Genomic DNA, 21,170 nt, shown 5'->3' on the forward strand with positions numbered 1-21,170 from the left:
TGCACAAGGATGAGAGGGGTCACTTTCAGATCTCATTGAAGTGTCACTTTAGTGATAATAAGGACCTGATGGATGATGATGTGATCCCCAGGCAGAGCTGTCATGCATGGTGCGGGGCATGCAGCATTACTATGCTAGTTCCAGGGCTGGCTGGACTCCTCTCCCCCCCGGTGGGCTGCTGGCACTTTTCGGTGCGGTGCAGTGAGATGTGGGATCCGGCAGGTCCAGCCCCCAGGATAGGAGTCTCCTTGACGTGTGCGGAATTTTGGTGCAATGCGAATTATCTCCAAGTCATTAGTGAGTTGTCAGGCTGATCGGGGCTCCTCCGTGTGACATCCCTCTAATAGAGAGAGCGGCGTGCACCGAGCCTGTGTCATCATCATCAGCCTGGAGTAGGGGGAGCCCAGCCCTGCCAAGTGACACCTCCTCCCCCCCTCCTCCTACCCGAGCACAGCGCCGAGCAGACAAGGACAAGGCGGTGCACCTCCTCTCCTCCACCGATGCCTGCCACACCGGCTCCCCCGGGGATCAGCTCACTTGTCATAGTCAGCCAGGAAGTGTGACAAGTCACATCGGGGGAAGGAGCACTGTGCCCGGAGGAGGGAACTCTGTGCCCACAAGAAGGAGCACTGTGCCCGGAGGAAGGAACTCTGTGCCGACAAGAAGGAGCACTGTGCCCGGAGGAAGGAACTCTGTGCCCACAAGAAGGAGCACTGTGCCCGGAGGAAGGAACTCTGTGCCCACAAGAAGGAGCACTGTGCCCGGAGGAAGGAACTCTGTGCCTGGTACCCTCTGTGCCCGGAGGAAGGAGCACTGTGCCTGGAGGAGGAAACTCTGTGCCCGGAGGAAGGAGCACTGTGCCCCGGGGAAGAAACTCTGTGCCCGGAGGAAGGAGCACTGTGCCCGGCACCCCTCCTCACCATGGCTCGGGAGAACGGGGAGAACAGCTCCTCCTGGAAGAAACAAGTGGAGGACATCAAGAAGATCTTCGACTTCAGGGAGGTGCTCGGATCGTAAGTACCGGGAGTGTACCCTGATCTACTACTTACCTCTCTATATACATGTGTGTGTGTGATCCGTCCGACACGGGAACTTTACCAACTAACCTGCACTGGCACATGGATGACTATTACTGGGGAATACATGGGCTTTACCTGTAGACCAGTGCTTAGAGTGGGTCTAGGTAGGTGTGTTATGCTGGGATCACTGGGAAATACATGGGTTATACCTGCTGACCAGTGCTTAGAGTGGGTCTAGGTAGGTGGGTTATGCTAGGATCACTGGGGGATACATGGGCTCTACCTGCTGACCAGTGGCTAGAGTGGTTCGAGGTAGGTGGGCTATACTGGGATCACTTGGAGAAACATGGGTTCTACAATACCTGTTGACCAGTGCTTAGAGCGGGTCTAGGTAGGTTGGTTTTACTGGGATCACTGGGAGATACATGGGCTCTACCTGCTGACCAGTGCTTAGAGTGGGTCTAGGTAGGTTTGTTATACTGGGATCACTGGGAGATACATGGGTTATACCTGCTGACCAGTGCTTAGAGTGGGTCTAGGTAGGTGGGTTATGCTGGGATCACTGGGGGATACATGGGCTCTACCTATTGACCAGTGGCTAGAGTGGGTCGAGGTAGGTGGGCTATACTGGGATCACTTGGAGAAACATGGGTTCTACAATACCTGCTGACCAGTGCTTAGAGCGGGTCTAGGTAGGTTGGTTTTACTGGTATCACTGGGAGATGCATGGGTTATGCCTGCTGACCAGTGCTTAGCGTGGGTCTAGGTAGGTGGGTTATGCTGGGATCACTGGGGAATACATGGGCACTACCTGCCGACCAGTGCTTAGAGTGGGTCTAGGTAAGGGGGCTATACTGGGATCACTGGGAGATACATGGGTTATACAATACCTGCCAACCAGTGCTTAGAGTAGGTCTAGGTAGGTGGGTGATACTGGGATCACTGGGAGAAACATGGGTTCCACAATACCTGCTGACCAGTGCTTAGAGTGGGTCTAGGTAGGTTTGTTTTACTGGGATCACTGGGAGATACATGGGTTATACCTGCTGACCAGTGCTTAGAGTGGGTCTAGATAGATGCGTTATGCTGGGATCACTGGGGTATACATGGGCTCTACCTGCTGACCACTGCTTAGCGTGGATCTGGGTAGGTGGGTGATACTGGGATCACTGGGGAATACATGGGCTCTACCTGCCGAGCAGTGTTTAGAGTGGGTCTAGGTAGGTGAGTGATACTGGGATCACTGGGAGATACATGGGCTTTACCTACTGACCAGTACTAAGAGTTACCTAGATAGGTGGGTTATACTGGGATCACTGGGAGATACATGGGTTACACCTGCTGACCAGTGTTTACAGTTGCCTATGTAGGTGGGTTATACTGGGATCAGTGGGAGATACAATATATTGTCTGTATATGCTAACCAGTGTTTAGAGTGTGCCTAGGTAAGTGGGTGATGCTGGGATCACTGGGAGATACATGGGCTCTACCTGTTGTGCAGTGCTTACAGTTGCCTATGTAGGTGGGCTATACTGGGATCACTGGGAGATACAATATATGGACTATACCTGCTGACCAGTGCTTACAGTGTGCCTAGGTATGTGGGTGATACTGGTACATACATAGGTTATACCTGCGTGCTTAGGTAGGTAGGTTATACTGAGATCACTGGGAGATATATGGGTTATACCTGTAGACCAGTACTTAGAGTGTGCCTAACTGGGTAGGTGGGTGATACTGGGATCACTGGGGAATACATGGACTCTACCTGCCAACCAGTGCTTAGAGTGGGTCAAGGTAGGTGAGTGATACTGGGATCACTGGGAGATACATGGGCTTTACCTGCCGACAGGTGCTTAGAGTGGGTCTAGGTAGGTGAGTGATACTGGGATCACTGGGAGATACATGGGCTTTACCTACTGACCAGTGCTAAGAGTTGCCTAGATAGGTGGGTTATACTGGGATCACTGGGAGATACATAGGTTACACCTACTGACCAGTGTTTACAGTTGCCTAAGTAGGTGGGCTATACTGGGATCAGTGGGAGATACAATATATGGACTATACCTGCTGACCAGTGCTTAGAGTGTGCATAGGAGGTTAATTATACTGGGATCATTGGGTGATTCATGGACTGTTCTTACTGCCTGGTGCTTAGAGTGTAGATAGGTAGGTGAATTATACTTGGGTCACAAGGAGATCCATGGACTGGTATATATGGGGGGGGAGGCGGGGGTCTGAATACTATTTTTATAGTTCAAAGTACAGAGTTAAATAAATAAGAGACATAAGCCTTAGAAATTCTATAAAAATATATATACGATACATAGGGCTACATGCTTTCTAGTTCTGCCTGGGTTAATATTATCTGTCATTGTGTTAGGATGTTGCACTCTTTAGGCTCTTCATGATGAAGCGAATGAGCAGGAATGATGCTGTGTAGAGGAACACATCCCCATAGACATGTAGCAATCAAGAAGTTCCATTCTATAGTTTTGTTACATACAAAGTAAATATATATTAAGGTATGACAGTGTAAGCATAGAGCCCATAGAACCCGCACACTGTGAGTATACAAACGACAAAGAATAATAATAGTAATATTTGTTAAACACAAGAGAATACAGTGTATCATGTAACAATATTGAATTTCATAGCTACTAGCAGAACCTGCTCATACAGAAAGAACTCTTTTATGTGAGATGAGAATTAGGTAAACTCAGCAAAATAATTGTGCAAAGTTTGAGCTTTGAGGATTGGGCTGTCACCGATGATTGGCTGGGCAAATGTATTCACACATGGCAATCTGTTGGTTACAGTTTTTTTAGTTAGATCATCCATCCAGCCCTACTGATATATTACTGTTTTACAACAAATATAAAACACACTAAGTGCCGGTTCACACTTGTGCGATTGTGAACGGATGCCATTGCTATGCGAATTTGCAGTGCGAGTTTACCTTGTGTTTTTCAATAGTACCAGCGCGATTGTAATGAAAATTTGATTGCGTTGATTATGTTAATTAACCACTTAAGCCCCGGAAGATTTTACCCCCTTCCTGACCAGGGGGTATTTTGCGATTCGCACTGCGTGACTTTAACGGACCATTGCGCGGTCGTGCGACGCTGTACCTAAACTAATTTGACGTCCTTTTTTTTTCCACAAACGGAGCTTTCTTTTGGTGGTATTTGATCACCTGTGAGATTTTTTGATCATGCGCTATAAACAAAAAAAGAGCGACAATTTTGCAAAAATAACAATATTTTTCACATTTTTTTATATGAAATTCCCCCCCCAAAAAAATGTAAAAATCTAAATTTTTTAACATTTTTGGCCAATTTGTTTTATGCTACATATGTTTGGTAAAAAAAATTGCAAAAAGCGTATTTTGATTGGTTTGCGCAAAAGTTATCGCGTTTACTAACAAAGGGAAAGATTTTTGTCATTTTTGTTGTTTTTTTTTTAACGCGTAATGGCGGTGATCTGCGATTTTTTTGCGGGACTGCGACATTGCGGCGGACAGATCGGACCCTTGACTGACATTTTTGACACTTTTGGGGTTACCAGTGACATTTCTACAGTAATCAGTGCTATAGATATGCACCGTTACTGTAAAAATACACTGGTAGTGAAGGGGTTAACTTTATTTGAGAGGGAGGGGCTGTGTGTGTCCCTAGGGGCGTGATTCTAACTGTGATTGGCTGTGGCTTGAGGACCGTGTGATCATCGTTTCTACACCGGGGAGAATGACAGGCGGCTTGTTTACACTAGCCGCCTGACTTTCTCCCTCTCCCCCGACGATCGCCGAGTGACCGGCGGACATCGGGTCCGTCGGTCACACGCGCGGGGGGGTAGTGACCGAGCGGGAGCGCGCCTCCGGCGGCTCGCTCGCTCCCCAGAGCCTCACAGGCTAGTGACGTAGACCTACGTCGCTCTGCCTGTGAGGGGCTGACTGCCGCAGTAAATATACTGTGAGCAGTCGGCAAGTGGTTAAGCTCAGGAGGGGTGGAGCTGAGGGGAAAATCAAACAAAAAATAAGAATTCGCACATATCTGAACTGATAATGCGAGTCCAGACCGATTTACATTGATGTCTATGGAGACTAAATTTGCAACGAAACGCTGTAAACTCGCACAAGACCCTTTTCATCATCGCATTATATTAGCATCTGAATCGCAACGCAACACAATATATAAACTTGATGTTTATTCAGCTGCATTTTGTTTATATATTACTGTTTTGTTATAAAGTATTGGAACTTTTGATACAAGCAAATAGCAACAGCAATCAATCACATTGGCTTTCATTTTTCAGTTTGTACCAGCCAAATGACAACTGGAAGGTGATTGGTTGCTCTGGGTCATGCTTCTGCTTTTAGAAATGAGATATCATACATTTTGATACATTACTGGAATTATAATAGAGCCGTGTAAAGTATCATGACTGTGTGCAAAGGGCAGAAACCTTGTAGTCTACTGATCAGATTTCAGGTTTTGTAGTCCTGTTATATTTGGTTACATTGGGTTGCTGTTCTTTGTCTGTAATCACTGCACCTTCCACTATAATAGTAAGCAAACATGTAGGCTTACATTTATAGGATATAAGGTTTAATAGAATGTAAATGCAGTTTGATTTTTAAATATGCATTAGAGGATGCATGCTAAGTAGGTGTTTTTTTATACTAGAAAGTTTCAGTTTTGTTATCTGTATGACAGTTGGTGTAGAATGAGTCAGGATGAGCCTAGAGTAAAGGTCTTACTGTGCACTTTTGACAGTTAATTTTTTTTTTTTTACATCTGTGAACAGTAAAAATCAGTCTATTTGTAAGGTTAGATGTAAAATGTTGAGATTTCTAATGTAATAATTACAATCTAAAGACGTTTTCTTTGCATTGCTGTTGCACACAGGCCAACTCCAACACTTCTGTCTATTGCTGTCATTTAATAAGACATAAAAGTTGTAGCAGGTGCATTGCCTGCAGTGTTGGAGAAAGTGGGATGTGAATGAAATGAAATGAGCAGAAAGTAGAAATGGAGCTCCTGGGAGCCATGCTTGCTTCTGGGGTTTGCATGTACAGGTACCATGGAAATAAATACTTTGGTGTTTTTCCAAATCACTGGCTGGATTATAAGGGGACAAAGCACGCCTAGTGTTCAGCCTTACACAGGGAACTTAAAGTGATCGTAAAAGATCACCTTAAAACAGTGCCATCTTAAGAGCATTAAAGGGCCCCGGGCAATGCAGTGCACTGGGGCCCCGTCTACACAGAATAAAATGTAAATTATTAATAAGGCGAAATTTATTGGTACAGCAGTGCCAGGCTAATGACAGCTTCGCAGTTTGGCGGCTGGGTCTGATGAACACACACACACACGGATGAGAGTCAGACTCCACTGTCCTGTGTGGGCCCGTTCCCGTGGAGGCAGACAGGGATTCCTACAATTGTGGGGTCCCCCTCCACAATCAACTGCGCAGGGCCAACAGGCACTTGCCACCTGCTGAGTTCGGCGGGATGCACATGGGAATCGGGACTAATGCTTGGCTGGGGCTAGGTCACTGGGCAGGTGGGGCCCCCCAGGCAAGTGGGTCCCCCTGGCCAACTGCCCGGTGTGCCCATTCGGTAAGATGGCCCTGCCTTAAAATACAACCCATTCAGTTTAAAATAGAAATGAAAGTTAAAACATTTGTGTATAGATATAAAAAAATATATATATAAATACCTTTTTTTCCTTTTTATAAGTGATCACATTCCCTCTGTTCTTGGCTGCATAGGAGCTGGGAGGAGGAGAAACAGCAGCAGACTGAGCTTCCCAGTGAATGGCTGTGCCTCAGGGGCGTGTCAGGACAAGCCTGATCATTAGAGCTAGAGAACTGACCATGCTGTGCTCTACTGCTTAGTGTGGTCTGTTTTTTTTTTTTTTCCTTTTTAAGAATGCAAGGGGACTGGCAGGAACACCAGGGATCTCACACAAAGGTAGCACTACAAAGAGAACAGGATACTTTCTCATACAAGTGCATGGTAGAGCAGGCACATATCAGGAGTATGAAGTGTTGGGTAACAAATGGTTTAGGAGTCATTATTTTCTTAGCTGATAATCTATTTTAATTAAGTGTTGTAATTAATGGAAGTTCGTTATTATAAAGGATCATCCACCGACTGTTTTATATCTGCCTACTCCCTGTTTTTGAAAGGTTTCATCAGTTTAAAACATTCTGCCTAAACTCTGAACACAGGAAAAAATAGAATAATTAAAATGAGGTATGAGGGTATGCTGCTCTTTCTTTCTTGAAGTGCGATCATCTACATAATATTGATAACATAGCATTAGGCCCCTTTCACACTGTAGAGTCCATCGGCGGACTCAGTTTTTCTCAGCGCGGGATCGATCCGCCGATCCCCCGCTGAGCAGGAGGATGGCAGCTCTGTCTCTACTCTGTGTGCGGAGACAAAGCTGTCAAGTCCCCGCTGTCCTCTATGGGGGAATCAGATGAAAACGGACCGCCTGTCCTTTCTCATCCGATCCCATCCGATCCGATCCGCCAGACGGATGGAAAATAAGGTTTCCATCTGTCCGGATTTGACGGACAGGATCGGATCGGATTTCAGCGAACATGTCTCCGCTGACATCCGATGCCCCATAGAGATGCATGGGGCATCCGTTCAGATCCGCCTGAAAAACTGACAGAAGGATCTAAATGGTCCGCAAGTGTGAAAGGGGCCTAAGGAAATAAAGTAAATATTATAGCACTCAAGAACAAAAAAACAGTTGTCAACATAAATCAAACATAAACATATTTTTTTAATACATTTCATAAAATTCTGGACACAACCAATTTTCAATTGAATAAGGTAGAACTAAAATTAAAACTTTTTTTCATTTTGCAAAGCGTAAGGAAGGGTTATGACCCCTGTCAGGTTTTTGTTTCCATCTGCGTCCCATTGGAGAGATTTTCCTTCACTCCCTGTCCCAAAGCCAAAAGAGAAAGTGAGAAGAAATCGCTCCAAAATGAGGGAATCTCTGGTTGTCATCAGGGTCACCAGAACATCATTGGCTCTAATGGAAGATGGAAGATTTGGATTTTCTTTCACTTTCAGTGAGCGTTGGTTCACATATATACGATGAAAGACATCACGTGTGATTCGGAGCACACTGCTCTGCAAATCACATTCGATGTCTGTGTGATGCAAATTCAGCCATACAGATTGTATGGCTGAATTCGCATCGCATTCGGACACAACTCAGGCAGGACCCTTTTTTGGGTCCGCGCCAGAATCGGATCGCATGGTTGATCACACCTATGCGATCCGATTCATGTCTGAACTGACAGTTCGCACTGCGATATGCAAACTGATCTGGGGGTGTCGTTAACTTTGTATTGACACCCCCAGCGATTCGTATATGGCAGTGTGAACTGTCTGCGAATTGGATGCGATGCGGGAACCCACAGTGGATTCTCAGGGCTTCCACATCGCATATATGTAAATCGGGACTTATAGTGATAAATATGATAGATAGCGAAGGTGAAACACACAGCAAAAAAAAAAACCTGACTGGTGTTCTTATCCCTCTCTATTTGAATCAAATCTAACATCTAGAAACAACGTAAACGAGGAACCATTGGGTGGCTTTAGTATGGGGACTTGTTACGCTGATCATACCACAGTGCCACGTCCCAATATATTCAATACAAAAGGAAAAAGGTTGAATCGTGGCTCATAGACTTTATGGACACAAACCAGACAAAGTAAGCTAAAATAGAAAACGTTAATAATGCACAATAGGAGATTAAAACTATAAGTATGAAAGACATAGTAGCATTCTACAACCTAAATCATACAGGGTGGTGGGTGGTCCCTTTCTAAATAGGCAACCTGTTAAAGCGGTAGTAAACCACATTTTTTTTTTAAAACCCCGTTAGACAATAGCGTAATGTGCTAGTATGCGTTGCATACTAGCACATTAAGAAATACTTATTATAGAATAAAGCCTTCCAGCGGCGCGCTGTCACCGCTGAAGGTGCTTCTATCTTCGCCTGGTCTTCCTTCCGGATTCACGTCCTCCGGCCGTCTGATTGGCTGTGCCATCATAACATCACTTGCGCGCATGCGCGCGGGAGTCACAGACGGTGGCACAGAGCTCTGAAGAGACAGCACGGTTATGCTGTCTCTTCAGAGTGCATGCACCGAAGACATCACCTGCTGCATGCAGGGTGAATATTTGCTAAACAGTGAGCATTTTGGAGTTATTCACAATACCTACAGGTAAGCCTTATTATAGACTTACCTATAGGTACAACTGTAAAAAAAGAGTTTACTTCCACTTTAAATTGCACAAGAATAAGAATAAGATGTTGCACTGACTAGAACCCAACCGTCATTTAACGGGGCACATAAAGTGGCCTGGAGAGTGGCAGGGAACACCAGGTGAAATGGATACGGCTCCAACAATTTGTTAAAAGGAAGGAGAGCACAATCATTGTACTGCACTACTATGCATTTAACTTCTTATTGTGAGCAGAAACAAAGTCTATAAAACATGACCTTCTAGATTGTAAGCTCTAAGGAGCAGGGCCCTCTAATTCCTCCTGTATTGAATTGTATTGTAACTGTATTGGTTTCCCACATATTGTAAAGTGCTGCGCAAACTGTTGGCGCTATATAAATGCTGAATAATAAATAATAATAATAATAATGACCACAGACTGATGAGATTATTTATATTAAAGTGGAATTCCAGGTAAAAATAAAAAATACTAAACTTTATTTCTAAGAATATTAAAAGTTTCTAAATATATAAATTTCTAAATATCTAAATATTAAAATGTATATATATATATATATAAGATTATATTATGCATTATAGGAATTGCTAAATGTCAAAACAGTTTATTGAAGACATTCAGCAATCCTCCTCGCCTTCACTGATAACGGTTTGCCTGTGCAAAGGACCAGCACCTTCCTGGTACTGTTGTTGGTTTCCATGCAAGCAGCACAGCCCTGCCCTCTGTGCCACCTAGCCCTGCCACTGTACCACCTTGTCTGCCCCCCATACCTCCCGGCTCAAACCCCATACCCCCCCCTCTCTGCCCTTGTATTGCCCATCCCCATGCTTATTGAAGCAGGCACAGTGACGCCACTAGGACTACAGAGAAACACCCTCACTCTTATAGAATGAACGGAAAGGTATTGTGCTCCCAATAGACATTATTAATATAAAAATGGAAGGAGTCAGGTGGAAAACCAGATGCAGCCACTGTCTGGGTATTCTGACAGCTTTGGGTGCTGGCTGTCAGAATACAATAGCTGAGTCCTTGCTTAGACAGGATATATATACCAGAATCCATCGGCCAGCAGGAGAAATGTATTCATCTACGCTGTTGGGGATGGAAACATCAGTTGATTTCTTTTGTTCAACCCACGAGGCTGAACAAGGGCCATCTTACAGTGTATGGCCAGCCTTACTGGCTAGATTGCCAAGATACATTTTAATGCAGCAGGTTTTAATCCCTGTTACTACATTATAATGTGTTGTATGGTAACCCATGTATTCTGGTGCAAATGAGGTACAGGAGCTGCGAGGCAGAAGGCGCATCTGACTCATTCATTTCTCATTGGAAGCTGTTGTTCTGTCAGTGCTGGTTCACACATATGCAATGTCAGACATTGCAGGTGATTCGCACCACACTGCTATGCAAATCACATGTGATGTCTGTGTGTTGTGAATTCAGCCATACAGAATGAGTGCCAGTTCACACATGCGATTCTGGTGCGGACCAAAAAAAGGGTCCTGTTCGACTTTGGTCCGAATGCCACACAATCTGTATTGCTGATTGAGTCAATGATGGAAAGTGTAAATGATGGAAACAAAATCTAACTTTTGTTGACATATTATAAGAATGTCTAATCTGTAATTTGATGCCTTTTGGAGATTTTTCCATCTTTCCTTGGCTTCTTTATGCACATTAATACACATTTTTACCTGGGGTGCCCAAACTTTTGATCACCACTGTAGCATTAGGGTGTGCACTTCAAAACATAAACACACACGCCTTTCTCTGCAGTTTCAGCTGCACTGGACATGAGTGGGAAATGCTCTGTGCTGAGCGGCTTCCTGTTCATTTACAAACTGAAGCATAGCAAACACAGTTCCCTATGCTTCAGTTATGATTGAATACAGTGTATAAGTGTGTTCACTGTGTTCATTTAGAAAAGGAAGGGGCTGGTAAATCACATATTGATTAGCTCCTTCCCCCACTCCCCATCCGGAAACATCCCCCAACACAGCTAGGGGGAGAAGAGAGGAGAGAAGGGAAGCCAGCAGCACTGCGGTGGGGGGTGCAACATGAGGGGGAACCCCGGGCAGTAGGGGGAATTGGCACTGCACAGAGTGATTAGAGTGTGGCCAGGCACACATGGCATACCCCCTGCACACGCCAATGGGTTCCTATAGCTCTGACTGACTGAATTTCCATCTGATGGTGCTGGAATTGTTCTGGGGCCAACAACATTTGGAAGAGCCAGCGGTATGACACCAATATTATTTATAGCTGTCTGTAAGGATAGAATTCCAATTTTCACTGTAAGGGGGGGGGCATTCTACCCACTTATCACCAATGTCAGGTGCATTTTGCTCACTAATGCTTGATTGGATTCTTTTAGCAGGGGTCCCTTTATATTTTAAGGGTTTTTCTTGGTTAAAAAGGTTGAGGAAGACTTCTCTAGCAGTCAATTAGCTTTGCTTTCCTCTTCTTGTAGCATGTTCTGTGACAAAATCAACTCAACAATGTTAAACTACGATAAGTGGTTCACTCTTAAGGAACAAAGAGCGGGTTTCTTTATTTGTTGCTTGAGAGTGGACTTTATAGGACGGACAGTGACCACTCAAGGTCTGCACCCTGTGTTGGGGGAGTGAGGGGGAGGTATGCCTTTAGCATGACTGAATACCTTCCAGTGTATAAGTGGTTGTCCTTTGTTTATTTCCACATTACTTTTTTTGAAATGTGGACTTCTCAAAGGTTGGCTGCTGTAGGCTTTCATTATAGCCCAGGGATATATAGCATTGAATGTCCTTTGTTTGCCCAGTAGAGCACTATACGACATCGATGAACATGTACTGCAAAGGATTCACATGTAGGTATCTAATTCAGATGGCCTTTTATCTCCCATCACTATCGCCCCGCAGTACTGTGCATTGGGCATGGCCTCTGTGGTAGCATCAGATAGCATAAATCAATGCAGGGAGTTGGCAGGGAACTATGAATGTAATGCAAAGGTTTTTCTATGCAGTATACAGCTGCATATCTTGCATTTGTTTCTTTCTCCATTTTATCACTCATACCCCTGTTCTTGGGGTTATTTGTGGAGCTGATTCAGAAAATTGCTTTGACTAGATTGCATCAACTCTAGTTTCTTAGATAAGGTTGAATTTATATCATGTTAAGTCAGCTTTTGACAAGATCTTGCTGATCAACGTGTTCTTCTGTTACCTAGTTTGTGTTTTTGCATACAAGTTAGCAGATATAGTGAGAGTGTTTACGTACTTCCAACTGCAATTTGACATCGGAACAGTTATGATCGTATAGGAGGTGTGTGTATATTGTCACTCATATTGTTTCATTTTTGCACATTGAGCACCGTAGAGGTTATGCCTACTTCTCCACAGTGCTGCCTCAATCATCCCGATGTATTTTGCTATATATGTGAGAAAATAGAGAAAGTCCGATTGTGCAGGCAAAATAGAGAGATATTCATCATTCAATAAAATCCATGTTTTATTTGTATCAAAAAATAATAAATAAAACAATACAAACAGTACAAAATAACAGTTTTATAAAAACAGTCCCGCAAAGGGAAAGAATTATATGGTGGCTAATCTGATGGGCACTATATGATAGGGGTCTTCAGTGCCAACGCGTTCCACCAATGGCTTCCTCAGGACTACAAAGACCCTATAGTGCTTATCTATAAATGAAAACAACAACATTTACACACAAATGTTGATACACATATTACATATATAGCATATTCAGATATTATATAGTGGTGCTGAAAAAAAAATGAAAACAAACCTCTGGTGGCACACATTCAAGGAATGCTCCCTAGTCGGGCGCCAGGACCATATTATAGGACAACCATCCTTTAAAAGTTAATAAACATAATTGTCATATCATTCAAAATGCTTAATGATTCTTAGGGCCTTACCAAATATAAATTTCAGTCTTTTGGTGTACTACTATGCGCCTCCACAGGACATATAACAATGCATATGCGAGAGGATCTTGATACACAAAGAAAGAGGTTAGATTATATATTAAATATTCAAGGAATAATTGATGATGGTCACGGATATTTCTAAAATTATGTATTTTGCTATAGTTGTATCCTAATTTTTGATGGAGGACCATGAGTGGTTAAGAGTGGAATATGGCATTTACTCTGTATCTCAAAATATAGAGCTGATAGGGAAAAACCAGTGCCATTTTTGGAATCAGCTGGTCAAATATACCCAAGAACAGGTCTAACATTGAAGGCACCAAAATGTGTGTTGTCTTGTGAAATTATTGGGCTTGGTACTTGGCTACATAAAAGCTGGATTTCACAACAATGCCAAACTCTTTTGTCTGCTTACAAAAGGGGCTTTCTTTGTATTCTCCTCATTGATCCCATTGGGTTGGTTCCCCACTGATACAAACATAAAGCTGAAGACTAATTCAACCCTGTGATGTGAAAACGCCGATAGGACACACAGAAAACTAGATATACAGTAATATACGTGGAAATCACCTTTGTCCTTGTATGCAACCTGCACCTTGCAGTATTGGTTTCCTTGTAAGGTATTTATTAATACAAGTTGTTGGGTTGTGAAGTGAACAGGTGGACCAAGCAGCGCTGCCTGAATCATCCTGATGTATTTTGCTATAGTTATATCCTAACTTTTTGATGGAGGACCATGAGTGGTGAAGAGTGGAATATGGCATTTATGCTGTATCTCAAAATCTAGAGCTGATAGGGAAAAATCAATGCCATTTTTAGAATCAGCTGGTCAAATATACCCAGGAACAGGTCTAACATTGGAGGCACCAAAATGTGTGTTGACTTGTGAAATTATTGGGCTTGGTACATCTACATAAAAGCTGGGTTTCACAACAATTCCAAACTCTTTCCTTTGCTTACAAAAGGGGCTTTCTTTGTATTTTCCTCATTGATCCCATTGGGTTGGGTCCCCACTGATACAAATATAAAGCTGAAGACTAATTTGACCCTGTGATGTGAAAACGCCGATAGGACACACAGAAAACTAGATATACAGTGATACACTTGGAAATCATCTTTGTCCTTGTATGCAACCTGCACCTTGCAGTATTGGTTTCCTTGTAAGGTATTTATTAATACAAGTTGTTGGGTTGTGAAGTGAACAGGTGGACCAAGCAGTGCTGCCTGAATCATCCTGATGTATTTTGCTATAGTTATATCCTAACTTTTTGATGGGGGACCATGAGTGGTGAAGAGTGGTATATGGCATTTATGCTGTATCTCAAAATCTAGAGCTGATAGGGAAAAAACAGTTACACTTTTTAAATCAGCTGCTCAAATATACCCAGGAACAGGTCTAACATTGGAGGCACCAAAATGTGTGTTGGCTTGTAAAATTATTGGGCTTGGTACATCTACATAAAAGCTGGGTTTCATAACAACGCCAAACTCTTTTCTCTGCTTAAAAAAGGGGCTTTCTTTGTATTTTCCTCATTGATCCCATTGGGTTGGGTCCCCACTGATACAAACATAAAGCTGAAGACTAATTCGACCCTGTAATGTGAAAACGCAGCTAGGACACACAGAAAACTCGATATACAGTAATATACGTGGAAATCACCTTTGTCCTTTATGCAACCTGCACCTTGCAGTATTGGTTTCCTTGTAAGGTATTTACTAAAATAAGATGTTGGGTTGTGAAGTGAACAGGTGGACCAAGCTCATGTTTTCTCAGCACCCAATCAGTGGTTATCGCCGTAACCCTAGTAGCAGGAGATTAAACAAACATTTCACTTCTTTTTTTTTTTTTTTAAAAGAGACGGAAATGGCTATGGGGCAGACGACTTCTGTTTCATGTTAAGCAGCTGTTGCTTTAACCCATTCTCTACTGCGTATCATTTAATTACCAGGTCACATTACAAGGATATCATACATATACAAGGATACATATATTGACAGGCATTCATTTTGTGAAGGTTCAGTCGTGGTTCAATGAACAGTAGCCAGATTTATCATCTACTAGATGGTGTGGCGGAAATTGTTCGACTGGGTATGAAGAGCAGAATTTTTTTTTTAATGTTTATTGCTGCAAACCCTTTTATGGCACTGTCTTTGCCCTATAACATTGCAGTATTGTTGTTGATCTTTAGGTTGCTCCCCTCTGTTAGTTTGTGTCAATCTGATTCCCTAGCCAATGAACCATCCCATGTTTATATTTGCCTGCACTTTGCACATCATGCTCTGTGTATCCATAATTCGCTGTGACTTCACTGAATCGCCTAGAGCTGACTGATCATTCAAGAAAAAAAGCAGGCATGCATCAGACGTAGAGTGGAAGTGGGGTTTGTGCTTTTTCTCTTGCTTGCAGATAAGCATATCCTTCCTTCTCCGAGGTGCACATGTCTTTCCTGATCATCATAAACATACGTATCTCTCACATTCCATCTTCTGTGACGTTTGTGTTTTGTATGCTTCTTTATGATGTACACAGGGATATTGTAATTTCCATATGACTGATATAACTCTCTGTAGGCTAGTCAACACATTTTAAAGACTGTAGCTTTATCTGCCTTTGTTGAATTTTTTTTTAAATGAAAAAATGCATGTTGTGGTTTTGTATTTGATACAGTTTAGTTTGTTTATGCTCAGGGCTCATTGTCACGTGTTACAGGATTTTTTTTTTTTACAAATCATAACAGCTCACGCTCAAATTTTGCACATGTAAGCGAAATGTTCAGACAGGGCAGAGAGCGTGTTTTTGGGTGACAACATTATCATTTTAGAATGATGGTGGGTGGTGGTATTTTTCAAAATGTTTGTACCACATTATTGATATTTTTAAATATTAAACGCTTGCCAACCAGCCGCCGTAGTTTTACGTCGGCAGGTCGGCTCTGTTCCACGAAACTACGTACCTGTACATCGGCTCCGTTCCGTGAAATGACGTACCTGTATGCCGCTTTGCAGGACCGCTAGTGGGGGAACAAGCGATTCCCGCGGCTGCTATTGCCCGCGATCGCTCCCCGTGGAAACAGAATGGAGGTCTGCTGTTGTAAACACGGTTGACCTCTGTTCTGTCAGGTATGAACACAGGGATCCTGTGTTCCTCCTATTTAGGAACACAGGTCTCTGTGTACATGCAGCAAGCCCATCCCCCCACAGTTAGAAAGCACCCCCTAGGGCAGTAACAGTGAACCTTGGCACCCCAGATGTTTGGGAACTACATTTCCCATAATGCTCAACTACACTGCAGAGTGCATGGAAAATGTAGTACCAAAACATCTGGGGTGCCAAGGTTCGCCATCACTGCCCTAGGGACACATTTAACCCTTTGATCGCCCCTGGTGTTAATCCCTTTCCTGCCAGTGTCATTAGTACAGTAATAATTCATATTTTTAGCACTGATTACTGTAGTAATGTCACTGGCCCCTCCCAAAAGTGTCAAAAATGTCAGTTAACCGGTTGCCGACCGCCGCAAGTACATATACTGCGGCGGTCAGCCCCAGCCAGCCAAAGTGACGTATCGGTACGTCACTAGCCCATCACTGGCTTGTGAGCCAATAGCGGGCGAGCGCGTGCCCGCAGAGGCGCGCGCCCGCCCCGGCTCGTTCCCTAACAAGTCAGTGCGTGTGACCGGCGGACCCGATGTCCGCCGGTCATTCGCGATCGTCCGCCGTGAAGGGAGAAAGGCAGGCGGCTAATGTAAACAAAGCCGCCTGTCATTCTCCCCTGTGTAAAAATGGAGATCATACGGTTCTACTAAGTAGGACCGTTGATCTCTGTTCTTACACCAGTAGCCATGTCCAATCACAGTTAGAAACACGCCCCTAGGGACATACTTAACCCCTCCTTCCCCAATAAAATTAACCCCTTCCCTGCCAGTGTCATTTTTACAGTAACAGTGCATATGTATACCACTGATTACTGTAGTAATGTCACTGGTACCCCCAAAAGTGTCAAAAATGTCAGTCAAGGGTCCGATCTGTCCGCCGCAATGTCGCAGTCCCGCAAAAAAAATCGCAGATCGCCGCCATTACTTAAAAAAAAACAACAAAAATTACAAAAATCTTTCCCTTGGTTAGTAAACGCAATAACTTTTGTGCAAACCAATCAAACTACGCTTATTGTGATTTGTTTTACCAAACATATGTAGCAGAAAACAAATTGGCCAAAAATGTAGGGATGCACCGAATGTTCGGCGGCCGAACATTATTCGGCCGTAAATAGAAAAAATAGCACTTTCGGTGTTCGGCCGAATAAGTCAAAAGGCCGAATAATTTTGTGCCGAACAATAGGGCTGAACGATAGTCAATATGATATCGACTATCGTTCTGTGGCCGTAGGCGATATTCATATCGCCGAGGTCACGATATTTACAAAGGCAGGGGGAAGGGACTCGGAGGAGGACAGGAGGACTCACAGACTTCCGTGAAGCCGGGACACTTCAGCGGTGAGCATACATACATTACTCACTCGTGCACTGCAGCCCGCCCCACACATTCAGTGAGTCTTACTCTCCTCCCTAGTTTTTTCAATGGCACATTCAGGGAGCCAATCACGCCGTGATTAGCTGCACAGGGAACCAATCACGCGTGCCTGCACACCTGATTGGTTCCGCTGTGCCGCTACTCACGGCGTGATTGGCTTCCTGAATGTGCCATTGAAAAAACTAGGGAGGAGAGTAAGACTCACTGAATGTGTGGGGCGGGCTGCAGTGCACCAGTGAGTAATGTATCCTACTAGTCCACCTCCAGCCTCCTACTACCACCACTATGAGAGACTGTCTGTCACTGTATAATCTGATCGAGTCAACACTGACACTGACTGACTGTCACTGAGTAATTGATGTTACCACATTAACCCTGACCTGCCCAGTGCCCTGTATCTGCAATTAAAATTTACAAGGCTGCCTGCATGCTTCCTGATTTCCATTCACAGCATCCTTCCCAATCCCTACAGTGTCACTAACATTAACCCTATGGTACAAGGCTGCAGTGTGCACTGAATCCCATTCCCTACAGTAACATTTAGGGAGAGAGAGAGACATGAGAGGACAAGAGAGAGAGAGACATGAGAGGACAAGAGAGAGAGAGTGAGAGGACAAGAGAGAGAGAGAGAGACACGAGAGGATAAGAGAGAGGACAAAAAATTGGCAAAATGAATGGAAAAAATGCGAAACACCGCGTTCGGTATTCGGCCTTCGGCCTTCGGCCAAACATTTCATTATTATTCGGCTTCGGCTTCGGCCAAGAATTTCATTTCGGTGCATCCCTACAAAAATGTTAAAAAATTTTGATTTTTACATTTTTTTGGGGGGAATTTCATATAAAAAAATGTGAAAAATATTGTTATTTTTGCAAAATTGTCGCTCTTTTTTTGTTTATAGCGCATGATCAAAAAATCGCACAGGTGATCAAATACCACCAAAAGAAAGCTCTGTTTGTGGTAAAAAAGGACGTCAAATTTGTTTAGGTACAGCGTTGCACGACCGCGCAATTGTCCGTTAAAGTTACGCAGTGCCGAATCGCAATATAGGCCCTGGTCAGGAAGGGGGTAAAATCTTCCGGGGCTTAAGTGGTTAAGTGTCAGATCTGGCTGCCGCAATGCTGCAGTCCCGCTAAAATTTGCTGATCGCTGCCATTGCTAGTAAAATAAATAAATAAAAATGACATAAATCTTTCCCCTAGTTTGTAGATGCGATAACTTTTGCTCAAACCAATCAATTTACACTTATTGGGATTTTTTTTTTACCAAAAATATGTAGCAGAATACAAATTGGCCTAAAATATGAAAAGACTTGATTATTCTTTTTTTTTTGGGGGGGGGGGGGGGGGACGTGGGAGGGGGATGGGCAGCAAGTCCATCCCCCCCACAGTTAGAAAGCACACCCCTAGTGACACATTTAACCCTGTGATCACCCCTGGTGTTAACCCCTTCCCTGCCAGTGTCATTAGTACAGTAACAGTGTGACTATTAATAAATAATCATGAGATAAACTGCAGCTGTCCTAATAAATAGCCTCTGGGTTGTGACCACCCTATTGGTCATGCTAGTAGATATATGTTTTAGGTATTGGGACAACACCCTATTTAGATGAGTCAATGAGCTTCTGGGTTTGGTAGGGTACTTTCAATGACCTCTTTTTTTGTTTTTAATCACAGTAATGTTTAAAAAAAAAAAAAAAGAAGAACTTGAAAGAAAACAGATTTGACGTTATTGTGATAGGTGGATCCTACTTAATTGTACAATAACTAATTAATGTAATAATGATTATTATAATTTATAAATGTCTAAGATTTAAAAAAAAAAAAAGGTGCTAAAAATGATGCAGAGTCATTAAAGTTTCCATTTAAAGAAGTCCCATATGCCTAGGCTCCTTGAAGTAGCTTGACAAGCGCACAATCATAGGGGAATTCTTTCTTACCCCTAATGTTGGGATTAATTGTGCTGTTGAATGAACCACATTATATGATTTATTATTTGCTTATCTGCAGGGTAATTGTTTAAAACTGCTGCTAGAAGAAAACAAGAAAACAAGCTCAGTTTCATACATCTGTTAGATGCTGAATTTGTTCTTTAAAGGGAAACTCCAGTCAAAAATTAAATTTTTCCTATTAACCGGTTGCCGACCGCCGCACGACTATATACTGCGGCGGTCAGCCCCGGCCAGGCAGAGTGACGTATCGGTACGTCACTCGCCTGTCACTGACTTGCGAGCCTATAGCGGGCGGGCGCGTGCCCGCCGAGGCGCGCGCCCGCCGCGGCTCGTTCACAGGCAAGTCAGTGCGTGTGACCGGCGGACTCGATGTCCGCCGGCCACACTACGATCGCTCCTGTGAAGGGAGAAAGACAGAGCAGCTTGTGTAAACAAGCTGCCTGTCAGTTCTCCCTGTGTAAAAGTGAAGATCTGACCGTTCTACTATGTAGAACGGTTGATCTTTGCTTTTACACCAATAGCCATGTCCCTACACAGTAGAAAGCACGCCCCTAGGACACACTTAACCCCTCCCTGTCCAATAAAGTTAACCCCTTCCCTGCCAGTGTCATTTTTGCAGTAACAGTGCATATGTATAGCACTGATTACTGCAGTAATGTCACTGGTAACCCCAAAAGTGTCAAAAATGTCAGTCAAGGGTCCGATCTGTCCGCCGCAATGTCGCAGTACCGAAAAAAAAATCGCAGATCGCCGCCATTATGCGTTAAAAAAAAAAACACCAAAAATGACAAAAATCTTTCTCTTTGTTAGTAAACGCGATAACTTTTGCGCAAACCAATCAAAATACGCTTTTTGCGATTTTTTTTACCAAACATAGGTAGCATAAAACAAATTGGCCGAAAAATGTTAAAAAATTTTGATTTTTACTTTTTTTTTTGGGGAATTTCATATAAAAAAATGTGAAAAATATTGTTATTTTTGCAAAATTTACGCTCTTTTTTTGTTTATAGCGCGTGATCAAAAAATCGCACAGGTGATCAAATACCACCAAAAGAAAGCTCTGTTTGTGGGAAAAAAAGGACGTCAAATTCGTTTAAGTACAGCGTCGCACGACCGCGCAATTGTCCGTTAAAGTCACGCAGTAAAAAATCGCAAAAAAAACCCTGGTCCTTTAGCAGCCAAATCCTCCGGGGCTTAAGTGGTTAATAGTATGTTAAATATCTTTATCTTTGAGATTATTCATTTTCTGTCTAGCTGCTTGTGTAGCTTAGAAAGTCTTATCTAAATTAGACAATGAGCCTCTTTCCATTCTTCACCGACAACGCTTCCTTTATCTAAATTTTGTCAGCATTCTTTAACTTCCTGAAAAGGTTGTCGGTCTTTCTTAGACAAGCATGCCTAGACCTGCCCAGCCCTGCCCCCATCCCTCCTAACCTTCACCATCATCTCCTCTTGTCCTCAT

At 43.4% G+C, this 21,170-nt stretch overlaps 2 protein-coding genes across 3 annotated transcripts in view; one reads left to right on the forward strand and one right to left on the reverse strand.

Moving 5' to 3' along the window:
• Positions 1–21,170, reverse strand: part of UPF2 (UPF2 regulator of nonsense mediated mRNA decay) — a gene marked incomplete at its 3' end in the record, with an annotated part of 673,568 nt that overhangs the window by 636,061 nt on the left and 16,337 nt on the right. The gene's annotated exons all lie outside the window — the stretch shown is intronic.
• CAMK1D (calcium/calmodulin dependent protein kinase ID) overlaps positions 917–21,170 on the forward strand; it is a 422,171-nt gene continuing 401,917 nt past the window's right edge. The window contains exon 1 of the mRNA XM_082254375.1: positions 917–1,013. Coding sequence (XP_082110501.1) covers positions 922–1,013 — 92 coding nt within the window. The 5' untranslated portion in view covers positions 917–921. The remainder of the gene's footprint in view (positions 1,014–21,170) is intronic.

This window comes from Pelophylax lessonae (assembly GCF_965119305.1).
Source record: "Pelophylax lessonae genome assembly, chromosome: 4".
NCBI lineage: Eukaryota > Metazoa > Chordata > Amphibia > Anura > Ranidae > Pelophylax > Pelophylax lessonae.